General features: G+C 33.4%; 2 protein-coding genes across 4 annotated transcripts in view; both read left to right on the top strand.

Annotated features, from left to right (window-relative positions):
* The first annotated feature begins 278 nt into the window (after window positions 1-278).
* On the top strand, window positions 279-12,418 carry LOC129941328 (angiotensin-converting enzyme). 2 transcript variants are annotated; one of them, XM_056049928.1, is made up of 9 exons: window positions 279-455; window positions 8,870-8,938; window positions 9,001-9,568; window positions 9,888-10,269; window positions 10,339-10,693; window positions 10,769-10,980; window positions 11,049-11,189; window positions 11,981-12,153; window positions 12,219-12,418. In XM_056049928.1, exons 2-9 carry the CDS (start codon window positions 8,909-8,911, stop codon window positions 12,227-12,229), a joined length of 1,872 nt encoding a protein of 623 aa, XP_055905903.1. In that variant the 5' UTR covers window positions 279-455; window positions 8,870-8,908; the 3' UTR covers window positions 12,230-12,418. The 2 variants fall into 2 exon arrangements, with proteins under 2 accessions (XP_055905903.1, XP_055905902.1); XM_056049927.1 differs by lacking the exon at window positions 279-455 and adding an exon at window positions 1,173-1,324.
* Window positions 12,419-14,913: 2,495 nt separating this feature from the next.
* The window catches only part of LOC129938852 (angiotensin-converting enzyme), a 193,021-nt gene continuing 185,632 nt past the window's right edge, over window positions 14,914-22,302 (top strand). Inside the window, exons 1-7 of one of the 2 annotated variants that reach the window (XM_056046657.1) lie at window positions 14,914-15,394; window positions 15,446-15,898; window positions 16,246-16,404; window positions 16,459-16,699; window positions 16,758-17,342; window positions 17,399-17,642; window positions 18,739-18,837. In XM_056046657.1, coding sequence (XP_055902632.1) covers window positions 15,155-15,394; window positions 15,446-15,898; window positions 16,246-16,404; window positions 16,459-16,699; window positions 16,758-17,342; window positions 17,399-17,642; window positions 18,739-18,837 — 2,021 coding nt within the window. In that variant the 5' untranslated portion in view covers window positions 14,914-15,154. The remainder of the gene's footprint in view (window positions 15,395-15,445; window positions 15,899-16,245; window positions 16,405-16,458; window positions 16,700-16,757; window positions 17,343-17,398; window positions 17,643-18,738; window positions 18,838-22,302) is intronic. The other variant, XM_056046655.1, reaches the window with a different exon arrangement.

Below are 22,302 nucleotides of genomic sequence, written 5' to 3'. Positions count from 1 at the left end.
CAGGCGCGACGAGCAACTATCGAAGCTACCGTGCAACGTGCGCGCTACCTCCACGGACTTGTATTGGCGTCTTGAAGAGTAAACGTAGGTTAGGTATATCTTGTGTTCCAGATAGAGACCACAACAAACTAACTTCGATATACATTAAACCAAAAAGCTGTTAGGTTTGGCTTTACCAAAACCAAGTAACTTACAACTTGGTAAATGGAAGCAAAGTCATCGCAACTCGGTAAGACTCGCTCAGCTCATTCTCAGCCTCAGTCTTCATTTAGCCATTCGCGCGTGTGGTAACAGACATTTTTTCAAACGGTGACTTCCGATCTCACAGAAATACCTTTCGTGAAAAACAAAATCAAAACCAATCATATCTTCGGAATTAACCTGAAAATTTTCGAAAGTCATCTGAAGAAACCTAAAGCTATCATCAGAGAGTCACACATCTTCATATGAATGACGTGAGTGAGATTTTTATGAGGTTGAGCTCTTGCGTCTTGCCGGCTCTTGGCCAAATTTAATTAACTTTCCCTCTTCGTGTTGTTTGTATAAAATTACGATTTTATATCAAAGAACTTCTGTTTCGCTTATTATTTTGTTAGTCGCTAATTGAACGTTTTTTGTTTTCCTTGATTCGAACTCGAAGAAGTAAAAGTTGTGAGTAGTTTGTTGGGGCTGGGGGAACCTGTTTTGTATTCAATTTTTGTAGTGTGAAAATTTTAACATTTTTGTTGTTGTCTTTTTTGTGTTTGAACATAAATTAGAGAATTTTTATGGATGAAACTCGCTCCGCAAGAAGGAGGAGACCTTGAATTTATCAACTAAAAATATTCGCGTAGACATTTTATAGACAAATAATTAAAACAGAGATATTTTTTTGTCTTAAAACATGATTAGATAAATAATAATCTGGTTTCAGGGCATAAATTATAAATGAGTGATCTTGACTTATTTTATCCTTGAACTTTATAATCTCAACAAAATTAAATTGTTTTGAGTGAAATTTTGAGTGGAATTTGAAAAATACATTCTCATATCAATTATACCAAGCAGCCTACACATCTTGAGTGATTTTTGAGTGAAACTCATGTAGCTTTGTTTTGAACCTATAATATAGGCAGATAGTGTGAGAATTTTATCTCAACGATGCGATGATGGTTTTTAAACAATAAAATAACTACAAGTTGGATGATAATATAATTTAACATCGCGTCGTGATAATAAGCCAAAGCAAGGTTGCTCCTCTGGTCGTTCAAACCGCAACCGCAATATTTAGATAGTACCTAACTTTACAAGTATTTCTACATTTTTGTGCTGCGTGCGATATCAGGTAAAATTTCAGTAAAACTTTAAGATATTTGTGTGACTTATTTCGACCGGTCAAGGGCAAGAGTGTTGCATTTTTGGATTTTTATTGGAAAAAATTAACATTTTTAAATAGTTTTTTTCTTTTTATTGTTCACGCTCATGTTAATTTAAGTGTGATTTCTACACATCACACAAAGATTGAAATAAGTTGATATCGTTTTTTTTAAACGCGTTGGAAGTCCATTTGGCTTAATCTGGGCGGAAATGGAAAGTTATCCGAAAGTTGTTGCTGGTGATGATTGTGTGTCTTTTTGCGAGTTATCTTATTATTTACGCATGAAATTTACATTAATGTACCTATGTACATTCATAAGTCAAGGTAGAAATGTGTCATCTTGATTGTTGTTTTGATTGGTAAGCGAGTTTATACTGGAAGACACGCTTTTAAGTTGCGCAAGGAAATTTCATAATATTTATGTAAATGCTTTGACAATGAATCACTTATTCTCCATTGATGATATTTCCATAAAATGAAATGCCCACTAGCCCAAGATAATTTTGATCAAAAAATAAAAAGAATGAAGGCATTTAAATGAAAAATGGTTGTGATTATTTGTGTTTTTTTATAATGGTTTCCGTAATTATTCATATAATAAAGTTTTTTTTTTTAAATTAATTGAACACACAAGCGCTATTCAAAGTCAAATTATATTGTTAATTTTATTGATTGTAAGTGCGATTGAGTTTATAAGATGAATTGTATAATTTTAATTCCGTTGTTGAAGTATTGGGTGACGACAACGAACAGGTCGTTGAGACAAAATCGTTTTTCAAAACAAAAAGAAAAACAAATAATAGATTGTTAATTTGTTGATATTAAATGGTAATGCTGATGGCAATATGTAAATTTGTTTAGCTATTAAAGTTATTTGAGCCCTGAGCCTAAAAAACAAGTTATATTATGGAAACATAATACAAAATAAATTGAGGAACAAAGAAACAACACTAAAGTTGGTGTCACATATCATGATAAGGATCTAAACATTTAAAGTTCCAAAAACTGAACGACAAATTTATATGCAAAAAAGAGGCTGGGATGCGACCCACACTAATAACTTCCCATCATGTTGTTGATTTGTCTTGCTTTAAAGTTTGTAGGCTTTCTTGTTGGGTTAAGAAAGTTGTCAGTTGAATTATTCTTAAAATTTTTACAATTGCCAACAATATTTTTCATATAAAGAAATATTTTATTTGGACAATCTAGTTTTGTTAAATAGATTTTTAGTCGAAAACAATTTATAACCAATTTAGTAGCATTTCTTAAATTTTTACAAATTGAACGAATTTATTTGAGAGATATGAAGAACAGATCATCCATTTTTACCAAATTTGCGTTCTATTTCTGGTAGATTTTATTTTTTTATGAAAAAACGCACTGTTGGATTTTTATAAAAAAACTACTGAATATCATAAACAATAATTTTTATAAATTAAAAGAACGTTGAAGATAATATTTTAATTTTTGAAAAAGCTTTTTGATTAAAAAGTAAATTTTTACCAAGTTTTAGTTTTGTTCTTTTTAGGTTTTTATTTTTTGTAAAAAACTGTCAATTAGATTTTTCTCAAAATTTTACTGAATGTTGAAAACAATATGGTTTTCAAGATAAAAGTAAATTAAAGCCAATATTTTAAAGTTACGAAAAGATATATGAATCTAAAATCAATTTTTCCCAAATTTTATTAAACATTTCGTTTAGGTTTTTTTTTTGTAAAAAAACTGTTTATGCGATTTTTCTCAAAATGTTTCCGAATGTTGAAAACAATATTTTTTATAAGTTTAAATTAGTCGGAAGCCATAATCTCAAATTTTTGAAAAGATATTTGAGTCGAAAATTAATTTTTACCAACTTTGAGTAATTTATTTTATTTATTTAGTTTTTATTTTTTATACAAAAATTGTCAAAAACGTTATTTTTCGGTTTTGGAGATGATATCAGTTATTATTCGTAAAATTTTCGAGGTGACACATTTTTTTTTCAGTTTCTTTTGATTTATAAAAAACCGTTGATTGGATTTTTTTCCTTAAATATGTTTGTTTGGTATCAAGTTACAATATATATTATATAATATAAAATTTAATTCAAGTCTCTAGCGTGATTGGTTCGTGGTATATTTAGGGTTAACCAAAATTGTCACATTTTTTTTTAAACTGCTGTGGTAAAGAAACCATCTACGCAATTTTCTTGAGAGCCCTTTTTGCAACTTGCTGCATTATTATCTGTAATACAAAATTTATTTATCTTCTCTGGTTCTTGAGCTATGGACGACGAAAAAAACGTCGCGAACGTACGGACATACGGACGTACGTTCACACGCACGCACAGACATCTTTTTAAAACAATTTTATTTCGACTCTAGGGACCTTGAAACGTCGAGAAATGTTAAAATTTTCAATATAACAAATCGGACAAATTACAATAACTTCCTATGGGAAGTTAAAAATAATGCAGTTTTGAAACTAATTAATGCCATAGTATCTATTTCAAAAGGAAAAGGGAAGAAAATTTTATGATATATTTGTGAGAATTAAAATATAATAACAAATTTTCAAGCAAATATGTAGGCAAAAACATTTTAAAGCATACAGAAATATTTTATTAGATTCAGTTCTATATCTCAGCATAAATAGGTATTTTGTAATTCAAAGAACTAATAAAAAAAACTTAAAATTAATTTTAAAAATCTTTGCTTAAGATGGTCAGTGTGATACAATTTTTAGTGATCCATACTGCAGCACTTTGCAACACACTGGTAAAGCAAGACGCAGATATTTCAATGCTTAAACTAGTCTTATAAGTTAGTATTTGAATCCTTAAACCCAAAATACCTTCCCTAATCCACTTTGCTACTTTTTTTTCATTTTAAAGGTTAAAATCATTTGAAAATTTAATTTATTGAACGTACTCATGGGATGGACGTAGCCTTCTTAACTTGTTGGTACTATTCGTATTCAGGGGACAGTTCATGTACAAATTCAAATAATAAAGTTTTCAAAAATTAATTTGAAATTGACTTAAATAAATACGTACAATTTATCGTAAAAGCGTACCCATCACATGAAAAAAACCTTTTTAATTGCAAATGAATAACTCATCCAAAGGCTTAAGGACCAAGAAATGTTCAAACACAAAGTTTTAAGTAGTTGGCACTTTCGTATACCCATGCGGTAGCTATCACACAACAAAAATTATTTTCGCAAGAAAAGTTATTCAGAGTTATTTTTCTATCTCGAGCTCTCTAAAGTAAGTCTTAATACGTCTTGCCCTTTCTTTAGTTGGGAGTATCTATAACCCGAGCATACACATCATTTTTTCTTATAACCAGAGACTATGCTTTTCATCATGTTTCCTGTATTCCTGTAATGTAAACCTTCCCCTAGGGTAGCATATTTCTTTAAAAAAAAATTCTGGTAAAAAGTTCTTCATCAACGATGACGAAACATTAAAAAATCATTTGAATTAACCCTAAAAATTAAAATTAGGAAAGATGATAAAAATGGAATTAGGAAAGATGATAAACCATTAATTTCCCATAGAATTGATTGCAAGTTATACATTTTCCTTGGGATGAGTTTTTGTTTCCCTTACGAGTTGTCCCTGAGAGATGTCGCCACCCCCGTGATAAACAGTTCCACTGTTCATACTCTGACTTAGCTCATCCTAAGACCACTCACAACCTAAGAAAGAACTCATCTCAAAAAATATAAAATACCGGGAAAATCAATTATCGGAAGAAATGGTTTTAACATTCACTTAGTTCGTTCAAAAAACGAACCATTTCTTTTGTATATTATTTTCCCATTATTAATAATAAAAAGTGTAATTCTTCAACAAATCATGAATTTATGTACAATAAAAATGCAGACATTTTTTTTTTGAGACCTTATTTTTTTAAAGGCCTTATTTATTACTTACTAAATTAATATTAAAATATTATGGTAAATGTAGTAGTCTGAAATGAGGATCAAAGTAAAGCATTTACATTCCCTGTTGCTAACATGGCAAATGGAGTAAGAATTCATTTTTATTTAAAAGATTATGTGTATTTTATTGATTAGCTTTTAAATTATAATTTGTTGTTTATTTTCCATAAATATAATGTTATCTAAACAGTGCAGGGCAGGGTACGGCCGGCTGGGCGGTGCGTGGTAGCATCGAACAGCAAAGTTTAATAAAGAATAAATGGTATTATTTCTAAATAAATATTCGTATTGAGAATACTGGTTTTAGAACAAGAGAGGAATAAGTATAATCTTTCGCTAATGGAACTTATAACTTAATTGAAGGTCTATGCAATGATCTTAGTGTATCACTGGTGATAGTAATCAATAAAAAAAACTATATTATGGCCTAAATTAACTCATGCATATTCAAATTAAGAGTATGTATTGTCAAAAGTAAAACAAAAATCAATTAACTGTTTATACTGTTTGGCGAAGATTAAACGGAAGCTCATTTACTTAATTTTATGAGACTAAAAGTGTTAGTGTTAGTCTAAACTGAAGTCATACAAAGAGCTGGCGGCATCGCTGCCGAACTATTCAAAGCAGCAGGCGATGACTTGGTAGGGATCGTGCACCAACTCATCTGCAAAATATGCTCGCAAGAAAGCATGTCCGATGAGTGGAATCTCAGCATAGTTTGCCTGATACATAAAAAGGAGACTCTCTAAATTGCACCAACTACAGAGGCATCAGTTCATCAACAACCTGATAAATCCTTATCAGTGTGGCTTCAGACCAGGAAAGTCCACTATCGACCAAATATTCACACTACGGCAGATCTTGGAAAAAACTCAGGAGCTTCAAAGCGGTACCCATCATCTGTTTATCGATTTTAAAGCCGCGTATGACAGCATCCATAGGGAAGAGCTCTACAGAGCAATGTCTAGTTTTGGCATCCCTGTCAAACTTAACCGTTTGTGCAGAATGACGATGGAGAATGCACGCTGCTCTATCGAGGTCGGAAAAGATCTCACCGATGCATTTGATGTCAGAAAAGGTTTTAGACAAGGCGACGCACTGTCATGCGACTTCTTCAATATCGTTGTGGAAAGAATTGTGTAAAACTCAACCGTCAACACTAGAGGCGCAATCTTCCAAAGGTCCATCCAATTACTCGGATACGCAGATGATATTTGACGTCATCATGGACGGCTATAACTTTAATGTAGTTAAGGACTTTGTCTACCTAGGCACCGCTATTAACACAGACAACGACACCAGCGCTGAAATCAAACGAAGAATAACTCTTGCAAATCAATGCTTTTTTGGACTCATAAGGCAATTAAGAAGTAAAGTTCTTTTTCGAGCATCTAAGATCACCATATATAAGACACTCATCATCCCGGTTCTCATTTATGGCACTGAGGCCTGGACCCTGTCAAAGAAAGATAAGAGCGTCTTAGGATGCTTCCAGAGACAAATTCTTCGGGTGATTTTTGGTCCCGTATGCATAGATGGAGAATGGAGGAGAAGATATAATGATAAACTGTAAGGTCCGTACATCGACACTGACTTAGTTAGCAGAATTAAAGTCCAACGGCTTAGATGGCTAGGTCATGTAGAGCGAATGGACATCAACGCTCCAGCCCGGAAGGTCTTCGAATCCAATTCCGAGGGACGGCGCAGTAGAGGAAGACCGCGAGTCAGGTGGCGCACTCAGGCGGGTTAAGACCTCAACCAACTTGGCGTGTGAAACTGAAGACAGCTAGCTAGCTGGCTGAGGTTGAGGTTGAGGCCCAGGTCCGCCCCAGGTTGTAGCGCCACTTTAAGTAAGTAAAAGTGAAACACTTTTGAGTTTCCTGGTGATCAAAAAATTAAACTAACCTACATAGAAGTGAAACAAATTCACGCGGCAGCCTTATTTCAGTGATAAATAAAAATATAATTATTTAAAAATTGTGTGATAGTGTACTGTGGCGCATACGCACTTTTCTCATTTCATTGATTTTTAGGTAATCTCTCATTTTGGCCACTTGTTTATTTTTTTTTTGGACGTGAAAATTATTGAATATTTCGTGTCATTACAAAAATTGACTTAAACTTGACTTTTTTAAATGAAGTTGTTTAAATAAACTCTGTATTAATAAAACCTTAACAAAAATAAATAAAACAACTGAAAAGCATTTATTTTTAGTTTAAATTCAGTACCACGCAATAAGAATTATACGTTGACTTCATTTTAATGTCACATGTTCAATAATTTCGCTTTGTGATCATTTAAATCCCATCTTCAATAGATTTTAAGAAATACAAATATTCGTCTAACAAAAATGTTGCAGTTAATCTGGTTTGTGTTCACCATTTATATTTTTCCAATTAGAATAAATTATTCAGTTTTATTTTTAAAAAGTATTATTTTTTAACAGCTTGATATACCTGTATAATATTAATTCTCCTTTAAGAAGATACAAAATTTAAGTACTTTTTTAATTCAGGTAAACACGAAATCTACGAAGAATCTTAATGATATTCTCACTTAAAAAAAAAAAAAATTTAATATCTCTTATAAATGATTAATTTATTACTACCTTCCTATTTATTGACCATTATAATGCTACATTTCTATCCTCCACATTTTAAAGCTCTATCATTCAACTTTAGTATAATGAGAAATTAATTAAAAATGCATGAATTAAATTTAAATTTATCAAAACAATTTTAATGATATTTTTTTTTGTTAATAAGATTATCACCTGAGGCAGTAATAATTAAATATGTATGTATCTTATAAGTTTTTGTTTAAACATACATAAGTAATTGAACCAACTTTGAAGTTAGTGTTTGAGCTTGGTCTCAAAAGTTGGGGTTTGTTTGTTTAAGTGGCCTTAACCTGGACTTGGTATAACTGGTTAATCTAAGAATAATTGCATAGGTTAGTTTAGGTAGGTATTGATGCTGAATCTTGCATGGGCTGAAGCATGATATCAAACAGAGCAATCAAATAATAAACAATTCATGTTGGGATGCCTTATTATATAGTCGGGAAGGTAAAATTGTATTTTTGGCTGTAAGACTAATTTAAAAATGAATTGGTTCCACGGTGAGGTACCAGGTAAGGAAACTGGAAACTTAAATGATTTAAAATTAATATGTTGCTGTTATGACTGTATCTGAGTTCAAGATGGATATTCCTATGCTAAACTCAGAGTGTTAGAATGCTTAAAAACCCAACACGTACTTCCTGACTATTTAGGTTGATTTCACACAATTATAACTCACTGTTTTAAGGTATTTGTCAGTTTGAGTTGTTGACCAAGATTTTCTTCAGATAAATGCGATGAACAATTTAAACGGTTAGAGGTTACAAAGCAACTGCTTGATTTTTATGTTGTTGTATTTTTTCTGATAAAGTAATTTGTACTGTTTGTTTAACATGCATTATCAGGTGCCGGCAATTACCTAAGACCAATTAACACTTGCTCCTTGCTATATTTTCATTTTTATTGATGTACTTGAGCTGAATTATAATTTTTATGATTTTATTTCTTTTCTTTTCATTTGCAGATTTCATGAGCAGTTTATGACATTTTAAATTCTCGCACCATGAATTTTCTAAGAATACTGATTTTTGTGGTAAGTTTGTTGCAAGAGATTTCACTTCCTGAAGTGATAAAATAAATTATATTCTTTTCCAGGTTCTGGTCGTAGTATCGTCCTGCCAGCAGATTCCCGATGACCCGAATGTTGTAGTTGAAAAATTTCTTAATGAAGTTAACGAACACCTTGCGGTTTTGTACAATAATCAAATTGAATATAATTGGCGGGAAGAAGTCACTGATCCAAAGCAATTACCCGAAAATATTGAAGATCCAATTTTTGAAACAATGGACTACATCAAGGGAGTAGCAAGTATTGTTTCAAAGCTTAAACGAGCAAAAGTTACAAATGCGAATCTGAAAAGGCAATTAGATCAAATTCCTGAACCCGGCTATGATGCTTTGGATGACAGTGAGAAGATGGATTTGCATGAAATCATTGGTAATATGAGTGAAATCTATAAGAATGTTGGATTGTGTTCGTTTAGAGATCGAAACAATTGCACACTGAGACTGATTCCGGAAGTTCAGGAAATAATTGATGATACGATGAATGTTGAAGAGTTGAAGTATTATTGGCTTGAGTGGCGGGATAAGACGGGCTCGAAAAGCAAGTATGCATTTTCTAAATTTGTGGAACTTTATAAGAAAACGGCGGCTTTGAATGGTAAGTACGATGGATTTTGGGTAACTCTTCTTACCGTTGTTCTTCTACTTTTCGACATGCTTGAACATTTCTAATATTTGTTTTATGTGTTTTGATCATCATCCATTTTCCTTTTTTATCCTGTTTTTCTGTTGATGCTTCTCTATTTTCTCTGCCCCTATTTCATTATCTTACCTTTTTTCTTCTTTCTCTTCATTCTTTCGTCCAAGATTTCAATTCATTTTATTTTTCGGTATATACATAACTTCATAGAAATAATATACCTTCTTATTGAGTTTGTAATTATTTTGTGTTTATTTTTATATCGTTTGTTCTTAAGGCTTCTTGAAACCTTCAGACTTCTGGCTAAGAGACATTGAAGGCGAGTCCGGAGAAGTCATAGCAACCTTAGATAAGGTCATGTTGATTTTACGTCCACTTTTTCTACAATTCCATGCATTTGTGAGATCAGCTTTGAGGTTAAAATATGGTCCAGATTTGATTAGGTTCAATGAGCCATATCCACAACATCTAGCAGAAAAATTCATTGGAAGTTCATATCGGGATATGAATGGTGATTGGACAATTGATCTGCCTTATCCATTGGTTGGACTCGTAAACATTACAGCAGGACTAATAGCTAAAGATATAACAACACCTTATGGATTAATTGAAACAGCTGCTAGATTTTATACATCAATTGGAATGCCATCAATTCCACAGTACGTTTAAATATTATTATAGTAAAGGCCTTGAGAAACTTTAAGTGCAATGTTTTATTTTTGTTATAGAACATTTTGGATCCAAAGCGCTAGGCCCAAATTTGATGTCGATGAACGATTGATGACTTGTTGGTCAAAAACTTGGAAATACTACAGTTCTGATAAAATTAACTTGTCCTTCTGTCCGATGGCTGATGAGGAACGCTACACAAATATGTTCGAAGCTGTATCAGATTACTACTACTTCAAATCTTATCGTAATCAACCAACCTTGTTTCAAGAGGAACCCTTACCTAACTTTGGTGAGGCTATTGGAAAGGCTATGACTCTATCAGCAACATCACCTAGATTTCTGGAAAAAATTGGAATGGGAGGACCAGTTTACAGTTCATATGAAGGAAGGATAAATCGACTTTATTTGCTGGTAGGTTTATTGTTAACTCTTAGGAGTTTGATTCTAGTTTATTTATTTATTTATAAAAAAATTGATATTTTATAGGGTCTCCGGAATGTATTTCTTATTCCAATATTTTATGTTCTGGATAAATATCGAGTTGATGTTTTGGATGGTCGTATTGAAAATTTAGACAATTGTGAATTTTGGAAACTTACTGAAAAATTCACCGGAGCAAAACCTCCAGTTCAACGAAGTCATGATCAATTCGATGCTCCATCAAAACTATTGATAGAAGTTGATGATAATTATTCAAGGTTAGCTAAAATCTTTGTATAATTTTAATATAAAATAAATAATTAATTTTAATTTTTTTTTAATTTAGTCCAACAATGAGTATAATTTTACAATTTCAAATATTCAAACGGCTTTGTGAAAAAACTGGTCAATATCGAAGGGGTGATGATGCATATCCTTTGGATTTGTGTGATCTTTCAGGACATAAGGAAATTGGACCATTGGTATTGTAAGTATTAAATACATATATTGGAAACTAATTACCTATTCATTTGATTGAAACATTTATAAACAATTTACTTCAGGGATAATTTAGGTAAAGTTTTTAATTTAAAATTTGTTTGGTGAGTACGTAAATTATTTACTTACTTACTTAAGGTGGCAGTATAGTCTTCTCCCACCTGCGTGCTTCACCTGAGTCATGGTCTTCCTCTTAGGCGTCGTTCCCTCTGGATTAGATTCGTAGGCTTTCAGGGATGAAACGTTGATGTTCGTTTGCTCTTCATGCATAATCCTGCTATAGTTGGCCAGAAAACCCGTCCTCCTTGCTTCCGTAGCAATGCTCAAAAATACGCTACTGACATCACTTTTTGATTTTCCTATTATGTCATTTTTGCACACATCCAAAGTGTGCTTTTTAACTTCTACCTTAATTGAAGGTTCATTTCTAATTTCTTTACAATTCATTTAAAAACACTTATCGTCGTTGTGTATATCCATTTTGAATTTTTGCACACGGGTAAAAGCCCAAATCAAAGCGATGTTTAGATTCATCGGCAAAATAAGTAAAATGCGTGAACTTTAAATGATTTACACTAGTTTTTGAACGCTGTGTCCATCAATAGTTATTTGACAAAACATATTAAATAAAGGACAGCTTTAACTATAGCTTCCGTATCAAAATTCAATGTTCGGAAGTCTATATTGAAAGACAATTTAATTCAATACTTTTTTCGGTTGTAGATTGAAATTAAAGATGCTCCGATGAATAATTTATTTTATTTTGTATTTTTTTTTCAGAAATGCAATGTCACTTGGTTCATCAAAGTCCTGGAAAGAAGTACTTTTCACACTAACAGGTGACAACCAATTAGATGTTTCTGGATTTTTAGAGTTCTTCAAACCACTCTACGGATGGTTACAGTCAATAAATCAACTCAATAAAGAAGAAATTGGATGGGTTGAGTTAAATCGTAAGTTATTAATTTCTTTTCTCTTATGTGTTCCATTTTCTTATATTTTGTTCTTATTTTTACAGAATGTGTTTGATAGAAAAAAGCAATGAACCAAACAACTTAACTATACTACCTTCATTAGTTTTAATTAAAAAAACAGAACACAAAGTAAAAAAAACATATGATGTACATTACATAGGGTATTTTTAGTTTAAGAAAATAATTTATTCATTAAGGAGGCGCATTTGAAAAGAAAATAAAATAAAAAAATATAGACAAAAAACTCGAGTTGGTCATTTTTGACATATGTCCTTTGTTTCCAAAGACGTTTGCAAATCGCGAGAATTTATTACCAAAATAAGGGATCGATTCGCAATGCGTCCAATAGTTGGTCGACATAATTGCCCAGCAAAGTCGTTAATTGGAGCAACCATTAAGCAGTTTCACACCAAGTTAACACTAGTGGATAATGTGCATTCTATCTCAGAGATACTGCGTCGTAGAATGCTCACCAAAGATGCTATTGCTGTTGTGGACCAGACCAGAGTATGGACGAAATCCGTCCGCCATCGCGTGCAACAATTGAAGCTGTTTTTGAAGAAGGATCTCGTTTTGTGGGCTTACGCATCAAACTCGTGCAGAAATTGAAGCCGAACGATCATTTAGCGCGTCAAACATTCGTTAAATAGTTCCAAAACAAGATGGCCACAATTCCAATTTTCACCACACATTTTTTTTAAGTGATGAAGCTCACTTTTGGTTAAATGGTTACGTTAATAAACAAAATTGTGGCATTTGGAGTTATCATAATAGAAATTATTAGAATTTTTTTATATATATATATATATCAGGCCATTGTTTTGTGTTTTCTATGGGGATTGGGTATCATTGGTCTATATACATATCTTCAAAAATTAATCTGAGAACGCTAGAGCCACGATAAATTACTTTTTCTTGGGCCTGTATTGCAAGATAATAATGCGGATGATTTTTGTTTCCAACGAAACAACCTCGTTTTTTTGTGCTTGTGGTATGGCACATTACTTTTTTTTGTGGGGGTATGTAAAGTCGCTTATCTACTGAATAAGCCCGAGATAATTGACATCTCGTTGCATTATTTCTGGTCCAACTGGTACAAAAAGTGTTCAAAAGTTAGGGATCTGGGCTCCAATTTATTCAAGCCCGCCGCATTGGCTACTTTACCAATAGAATTTTTAAAACATAATAAAAACCTTTACCTTTATAATAAGGCTCTTGGAGATAAGCCCAAGAGGATTGACTTCACCGTACTATGAGGTACAGAGACTTATTTTTAGCCGTACTTCACGAATATGTAACGCCTTGTCACACTCTATCTTTCCATGCTATTACAATGTTAAGAATTCAAAATCAATGTACACCGACACCTCCTATCCAACCCTTCCCTCTTTTCCTAATACTTTAGCATATTAAAGGTGTCTCAGAAAACTCAGATATCAACTGTGAAGCTTTGACATAGAGCTTATCTTCCTCGTTGCAACAATGAAGCACAGGAGTTTTAAGATGCTTGTTATGGTTCCACACCACGTTTGGCAGTTTTGAATGATGTTATATTCCTCCAGCATTCAAATTTCGTTGACATGTTTCCCGGACTAATCAAAAGTTGTATTTCCTACATGATTTAAGAAAAAGAGTAAATATAGAAATACATATACATAAAATGCTTATGTACATTTTATTTTACTGATCTGACATTGTTTAAAAAAAAATAGTCATGAGTGATTATTGATGATTCATGAGAAAATCATATTTAAATGTTCATGTGGTAAAAATATGCATTAAGCAATTCTAACCCGTTTTAAAAACGTCATAGAATTGTTTACTTTTTCATAATTTCAATACAATGCCTGCGAGTTATACCTTTCAATAACTGTAAAAATTAATCATCTTCTAAATATGCAAAATAAGCATAAATGAATATAATTTTTACCTGTTGCTTTTTCCAGTTAATTATAGCAAATGAATTATTTTCATTTGTCAAATTTACTAAGGAAAACTAAACTATTTAAATTCGCCTTGGTATATGCAATCACAAATATCCGAAATTTTTATTTAAATTCCTTAAAGCATACCATAAAAACAATGGAGAGAATAAACATCAATTTGAATTTTGAACAAATCAATCTTATTGAAATAAAAATTGTGGGATAAGAAACAAAAGATTTGAGGTACGAACTGCTGTTTTTATTAAAATTTAATATTTAGAATAGTTCTATTTCGTTTAACTGTTTTTTTTTGTAACTTAAACCTTAGTTCATAAAGAATAATCTGTAAAATATTCACTTTTGATTAAAAAACAAAACTCTCTTTAAGATTGTAATTTATAAATCAGATGAGTAGAATACCAAAGAAATTACCAACCCATTTGAGGATATATGGGTCGGAATAATTAAAGTTAAAAGATTAAAGTTGTAAAAAAGTAGCCCTTAGTACAACAGATGCCAAGTTCATTATATACAAACCTCGTCTAGCTTGTACAGGTCTTTTCCAAAGTGTAATATCCTACAGCTTAACCCCTTAAACATTATGAGAAATTTTCATATCACTTAAATACAATATTACTAATTTCAGTATTCATTTTTTTACAGCTACACAAGCTGAGAAAAATTGAGGTTATTACCACTGTCTAATAATCTACCCGCATACAATATTGTTGTGATAATAATTTCACATGTTATATGCTAAAAAATAAATATACCCATAGGCTCATTGCAACTAGATAGAGCTGAGTTGGTATCGGTGGCGTCGTCGTCGGCTTCGTCATTATAACTTACCCCCACCTACAGTCGTGACAATAAATTATTCTGAAGTTTTTGTCATTTTGTTTGTTTTTTCATACTTTTGCTTCTTACTTTCCAGTCGTGAATTAGTCGTGTTGAAGTTTTCAAGTGGATATCCGACGACGTTTTCCGCAAAAGATTTTCTTTTTTGATCCTTAATCTTGTATAGTGACCTTGATCTTTAGACAAATTAAACAAAAATGTCTACACAAATATCGGTTTTGATTTTAATGATAACAAAACTCCTGGTAATTCGCGCTTACCCACAACTAGATCTACCTCCATTAACCACACCCTTAGCCAGACCGGATATCGTCTTTAATAGTTATACCCCTAAAAATGGTGGAAATTCTCTTAACTACGAGGATGCCAATCGAAGTGATCGCTTCGGTCCCCCTTATGCGGATGATGGTAGCGATGATCGTGGGGATGACTTTAGAGTGAGTATTGTTATTCCTTAAAAACTTGTACTAAATTCTTTCCTCTCACAGAACGGGCAACCCTACGACGATCGTCAGCGATATGGCTTAAACTACCCCAACATGTACTTAAACCGGTCTTCGGACTCTCCTTATAGCCGTGATGAGCCGTATCGTGATCGGGAATATCTCAAAAGAAATAACGACCAGGATCAATTTACCACCCGAAAGCCATACAATCCAAACGACCAATATACCTCTAATCGAGACCCAAACAGAGGTTATCAAGATGATCGCTATCAACCAAATCGATTTAATTCAAGTGATCGTTATAATTTAAACAATGATCAAATCAATGAAGATCGTTATCGTTTCGAACAAGAACGTCGATCACAAATAGAAATGGAAAAACTGCGAAATTTTGTAGTTGAAACTGATCATCAAGGATCACAGGAGTGCACTGAAAATGTTGCAGCTCAATGGAATTTCGAGACAAATGTAAATGATTTCACTCAAAATGAAGCGGTGAGTTTAACTTAACATTAAAAAAATAAAAAAAATAATCTCTGTCTTGACATTCATCGCGTGCGAATATAAGATTCGAGTACACGATCTTGATCATGTTGTATGAGAAAATTTCCCAGTTATTTTATTTAATTTTCCGCAAAGTGATCTAATCAGTGTTGAGTGTGTTGTTGTGCAGAGGGAACCTTACGTGTCACCATGTGGTTAAGATTTCTGAAATGCGGTCAAAGGGGCGTATAATGTTTGTTTTGTGCCGGTTTCAAGGGCTTGTCATTGGCCTGAATTTTTTGATCTAGGGATTTGCTGTGGCTTGGCATTTTTATGACATTGTGATATTTTTATTGCAGCTCCTTGCCCAACGACGTTATGCAGAATATCAACGTCGAGTAGCTGAACAATCTAAGAGAATCGACAGAGATTTGATATTTGATCGAAAGCTTTATAGACAATTGCAATTGTTGTCTGAAGCGGGGCCGAATAGCCTGCCCTTTGATCAATTAGATAGGGTACGACATGTGATGTGCTTATGTCAGTTTTAATAAATATTTTGATCTTTTTAGTACAATCGATTGATAAATGAAATGCTAGTTCTTTACAATGAAGCTACGATTTGTGCCTACCAACAGCCCTTTCAGTGTGGCCTGCGATATTATCCGAATTTGAGGGACATCATGTCTGAGAGTCGGGACTGGGGTGAACTGGAATACACTTGGACGGAGTATCATAGAAAAGCCGGTCGGGAAATGCGGGATAGTTACAAGCAGCTCATTGATGTGATGAACGAAGTTGCAATGGTAAACAGTAAGTTTTTGAAAAAAAATATCACTTTCACAGTCATTCCTCAACACGTCTTCCCCAGATATGACTGATGGCGGTCAGTTCTGGTATATGAACTACGAATCAGGAAGTTTTCACGATGACCTGGAGTTGGTATGGGAGGAAATTAGACCTTTCTACGAGCTTCTTCATGCCTATGTTCGCCGGAAGCTGCGAGAATATTACGGTCCTGAGAAAATAAGTCGCGATGCTCCCATTCCCGAGCATATTCTTGGCAACATGTTCGGTCAATCATGGATGAATATCCTGGATATCATTATTCCCTATCCAGGACGCACAATAATTGACGTTTCGGAGAGAATGAAAGAATTCGGTTTCTCTCCGGCTGCTATGTATCGAACAGCCGAGGATTTTTTCACATCGATAAATTTTACAGCCTTGGGTCCGGAATTCTATTCGAATTCGATATTTCAACAGCCTTTTGATCGTGTTGTTTTGTGTGAACCATCGGCGTGGGATTTTTGCAATCGACACGATTATCGAATTAAAATGTGTGCTAATATCGATCAAAAGAGTTTGATTAGTGTCCATCACGAAATGGCGCACATTCATTATTTTCTAGCTTACCGACATCAGCCCAAGGTTTTTCGAAATGGAGCTAATCCAGGTTTGTTTTATATTTATTTATACGAAGAAAGAAACTAGTTTAGATTGAAATTCCAGCATTTCATCAAGCTATTGGAGATGCTATTACTTTATCGGTTTCAACTTTAAAACATCTCCAAACAATTGGATTGATTCAAAGATCTGTGGATGATTATTCTTATGATATAAACTATTTATTTACAATGGCATTGGATAAAGTTGCATTTTTGCCATTTGCATTGGCATTGGATAATTGGCGATATGATTTGTATAGTGGACGGACAAAGAAGGATTCGATGAATTGTCACTTTTGGGATTTGAGGTAAACCTTTTTTTTACAATTTACAATTTACAATTTACAATTTACAATTTACAATTTACAATTTACAATTTACAGTATACATTTGAAGTATTTGAAATGAGTTACAATAGAAGGGATAGAAACGATATAGAAATCGATACAGTAATGCTAGCTTCGGCAATTTGAATCGAGGTTGTAAAGAGTTAAGCACTAGTTCAAATATATCTTTCAAACAAAATCCCATTACTAAAATTAAATTAAACGTCAAGATGCAATGCAAATAAAGTGGTTTTCTTTTTAATTTTCGGAAAAGCTGTACTTTTGATGCACTTTTTCTCAGAAACAAAGCCTGCAGACATATGTTTCTGTTATCACCTTTACTAAGACTGACTACAACTTAAGTATCAACTGGTTTCCTACCAAAAATTAGCCCTCAGCTCCTGACCATATTGTTGTGACTTCGTTTCAAATTTCAGAATAAAACCTTAAAGGTATCTTGGCATATCTTGAAAAACAGATATAGATAAGTAAATTAAAATCTTACTTTTTAATCCGGTTTTCAACGTTGTTTAACATAAAATGTCCTATGTAAAAAGCTTCGATGATGGCGCCCAGATATCTAAAACGTCACTTTTGAAAACTGAAGCCTTGTGTTTGAATTGATATTTGGTCATAAACGTATTGTTGTGTGTTTTATAGTATACAATAGGTTATCTCAGAGTCATTAAAACGAGCTTAAACATAAACCTCATGTCAGAGGTCTTGGGTTCAATTCATGCCTGTGCCATCTTAAGTTTTTTTTTCACGGAAACTGCCTCTTGCGGGGAAGGGATAAATCCTCCAAGAGCAATAATTGTCATGAAAAGTGCTATCTCAAATTAGTCGTTCGGCTTCGGATTAAAACTGGAACAGGAATGGTTGAGAGTTGTAAGTCACTAGATCCTAGTTCTCAATGGATTATTGCGCCACCTAATTTATTTCCTAACTAAACACAAACCTTTATGCCTTATTTTTGTTGCAACATGCTACATACAATATTTAGTATTTAGCTTAACTATCTTTCAAAAGATATCGTTAGATATAAAGCGTTTATATTGATTCTGTTTTCTATTTTAAGGGAAAGGTATGGAGGAGTTAAGCCACCTCGACTGCGTTCAGAGAAAGACTTCGATGCTGGGGCAAAGTATCACATACCTGCAAATATTCCCTATATCAAGTAAGTACTTAAAATTTTTTTTTTTTTTAGTTTTCAAAATCAACAATTTTAATTGAAATTGATAATTATATTATTTGAATTATATTATTGATATTATATTGAAAATATAAAAATTATGATGTGAAGGCAATACATTTTATGCCTATATTTCGTTGATAAAATAGGCATAACATTATATTTGCGAAATGTCAACACAAATTTTAAAAGTCTTAAAGACTAGACAAGACAGTATAAGTGTTAAGCTGATTTATAGTCTTAATACTCATTTTTAATTACTGTAGACACATTTAATCAAACAAAAGCTTTAAAATTGTCAAAAATACATACGTATGCCAAACGTTTGAAATATTATCTAACTGGAGGCTTCTGCTTCAATGTAAGATGTAGCTTTAACGGCTTAAAGGTATGAATGTTTTAAAAACCTTTAGAAACTCAATAAATAAATTAAACCTGGTTACTGTCAACGATCAAACTTACAGGAGTCTTTTAGAAAAAACAATATTGAAAAAAAGATATTCAAACAAACTTATCCAATACCAATACAAATGTCTATATCAAAACCCAAGTATCGCAAAAGTAACAATAATAAGCTGTTGTTTAGCTGTTATGCAATAATCACAATAATATCGGTTAGCAGCGCAAACTCACGTCCTACATATTCATACATGCAATTTTCTTATTTGTATACATCATTACAAATTGAGAGGTGGCGTAGAGGGTATTGAAGGCAGAGAAAAGAAGGACAGAGCGGGTGTTAAAAGTTGAAGCTGTAATGCCAAACAATGTGAATCTCCTGTGATGGTGAAATGTGGATTGACTTAACTCTTAACTTTGTCGCCGTCGTCGTCACTGAAGACCACTCTATAATGTTTTGAGTTAAGATAATCAAAGAAAATAATATGGTGTCCACTTTACAATTGCGCTGCTCTCTGCAACTAATGCTGCTGCACAACAGGAAGTTAATATTATTTTTTAGCCAATCGTTGGCTTTGCAGCTGGAGGCTGTTTTATCGAGGATCTTTGCGGGGAATAATCCCATCGCGTTGCCTATGTCTTTACTAGCAGTTTATACGATTTTATATATATTTTTTTCTTTTTCAAAACTTGTTGAAATGAAATTGAATGGTGCAAGTAAAACTGCAGGCTCAACAAACTACAGACTCTTTTTGTAGGTAAGGTATTGTGTAATCAGGTAACTTTATTGAAATTAGATTTTGTAGACTTGAAGAAATCCAAATTTGGAAGTTACCGATCGAAGGAGACATTCAAATTGAAACCAAGTCATTGGGACAGCTACACGAATACTCGTAGGGAAACCCAATTATGACCAAAAATAATCAATTTTGATTCATAATACCGTGAATGGAAAAAAGGTTTTATTTTTTTTTTAATTGACAATGATGGGTCTTAAAAAGGTTTTTATAATTAAAATGCTTTGACATCATTATTCAATACAAAATATGTGTTGTGGTAATAAGATTTTGTTGTTTAAATTAAAAGGATATCAATCTGGTTTCAGTTCCGCTTATTGAAAAATGGAAAGTGGGCTTTAAGGAAAATATAGGTTTTTAATTGGTCTTGACGGCCATATTATTATTTTTACTTTCTCAAAACATTGTCTTTCAATAAGCAACTCGCAAATGATAAAATTTATTACTTTGGAGCACTTGAAAAGAAAAGCTGATCCCAATTTTGATCGAAAAATCAAAATCATATTTAGCGATGACAGTAAAGAAAATGTTCCGATTTGGGACAACACTAATCCATATGAAATTCACGAGGTGACGATGCCTCCGAATAAAGTTATTGTTTGGAATGAATTCTAGGTTGGATGCTATAGCGATTCGTCCTTTTACGAAAATGATTCCGGCCTTCCGTCAACGGTGATCGCTATAGGTCGATAGGTCGATAATCACTAACTTCTTGTGGCCTAAATTGTAAAATATAGACACCGAAGGTATATGATTTCAACAGGATGAAGCTACGTACAGCTCACGACTCAATCGCTATTCTACACGGGCAGTTTCATGGTTATCTCACTACAAGTTGATGAGAATTAGCCACCAAGATGACGTGATTGGACCCATTTATACTTTTTCTTAGGTTAGGTTAGGTTGAGGGGCTGACAGTTGATGTCTTTACCGTCACACTTAGATCAATAAAGATCCATTGTGATACCCGTGAGTATTGGTACTCAAGCTAATAAGAAAACCTATGTGTTCAGTTAGTCAAGCTTTGACGAAGTTCAGAATGTTTGTTCCTGGCTTACTAGAGAGTTCTTCTAAATCCCCGAAGAAATAGGTGCCAAGCAGTTTCTTCCTTTGATGGGAGAGTGCGGGACAGTGACACATAAAGTGCGGAGTGTCTTCATGCAGCACCTCCTGGTCACAGCATCCTCTGAATAGATCATCTGAACTGATTTTCATCTTTTTCATATGATAACCTAACAGATTATGGGTACAAAGGATCGAAGTGATCCCTTGTGTAGCTGCATAATTCTTTCTATTCTTTGTTTGTTAAAACAAGGCCAGATCTTTCTTGTAGTGCCACACCGTTATTCTTTTTGAGATTTCCTGTTTTAAATAGCAGGTAGGAGTGCTAACTAGCTGAGCTTGGCTTACGTCAAGCATTGACCCTAATCATGCTAATTCATCGGCTTTCTCGTTGGCTAGTATATCGATGTGGCCTGGGACCCAGCAGAGTTTAATGTTGTGTTGTGTGCAAAGAACCTTAAGCTTTTCGCAGCAGCATGAAACAAGCTTTGATTTTACCTCAGTTGCAGTAATCGCTTTTATTGCCGCTTGGTTATCAATGTAAAAGGTGATATCAGCTCGTGGTATCGCCATCATTGATAACTTTTTAGCAGCTGTTGTTTCTGCCAGGACCTCCGCTTGGAAGACGCTACTGTAGTTTGGAAGTCTAAGCGAGGCGGTTAACTTGAGAGCTTCAGAATAGAAGCCTGCCCCTACACCAGTGTCCATTTTAGAGCCATCAGTATAGATAGCTATTGACGACTCACTGGAGTATGGTATATTATCTATCCATTAATCTCTGCTTGGAATGACAGCCTGGAATGGTTCTTGAAAATCAAGTTCGGGTATTTTATAGTCTGTTGTAGTACTATGACCCATAACTTTATGAAGGATCTGGGCTGGGCATGTCCTATGGAACTGTTTATCCAGACTTTAGTTTGACAAAGTCTTAGGGCACTTTTGGGCGCAGATTCTTGAACAATTAGGTCTAGGGGAATTAGATTGAGTATAACTTCCAGTCCGACATACTTTGCGTGATCAGAGACTTTAAGAGGGCAGCCTTCAATTGAACGTATTTTAAAATCAGGTATTTTGCGCTTGTTAGTAAATAACACTTTTCTTAAGTCACTGGTCTATGCAAATAAGCCGCAAACCAACGAGCACACAAAGACAACATAATCGATTTTATCGGTCAAAATCAACCTGATTTATG

This window comes from Eupeodes corollae, chromosome 1 (genome assembly GCF_945859685.1).
Source record: "Eupeodes corollae chromosome 1, idEupCoro1.1, whole genome shotgun sequence".
Lineage (NCBI taxonomy): Eukaryota > Metazoa > Arthropoda > Insecta > Diptera > Syrphidae > Eupeodes > Eupeodes corollae.
Note: the sequence above shows the minus strand (reverse complement) of the source record. Positions and strands in the feature narration are given on the sequence as shown.

Bases quoted from the DNA above. Each gene is read 5' to 3' on its own strand.
- LOC129941328 (XM_056049928.1), top strand. From the start codon at position 8,909: ATGAATTTTCTAAGAATACTGATTTTTGTG. The intron at 9,569-9,887 runs GTAAGTACGATG...TTTGTTCTTAAG, and splicing joins GAAAACGGCGGCTTTGAATG to GCTTCTTGAAACCTTCAGAC. The intron at 10,270-10,338 runs GTACGTTTAAAT...TTTTTGTTATAG, and splicing joins GGAATGCCATCAATTCCACA to AACATTTTGGATCCAAAGCG.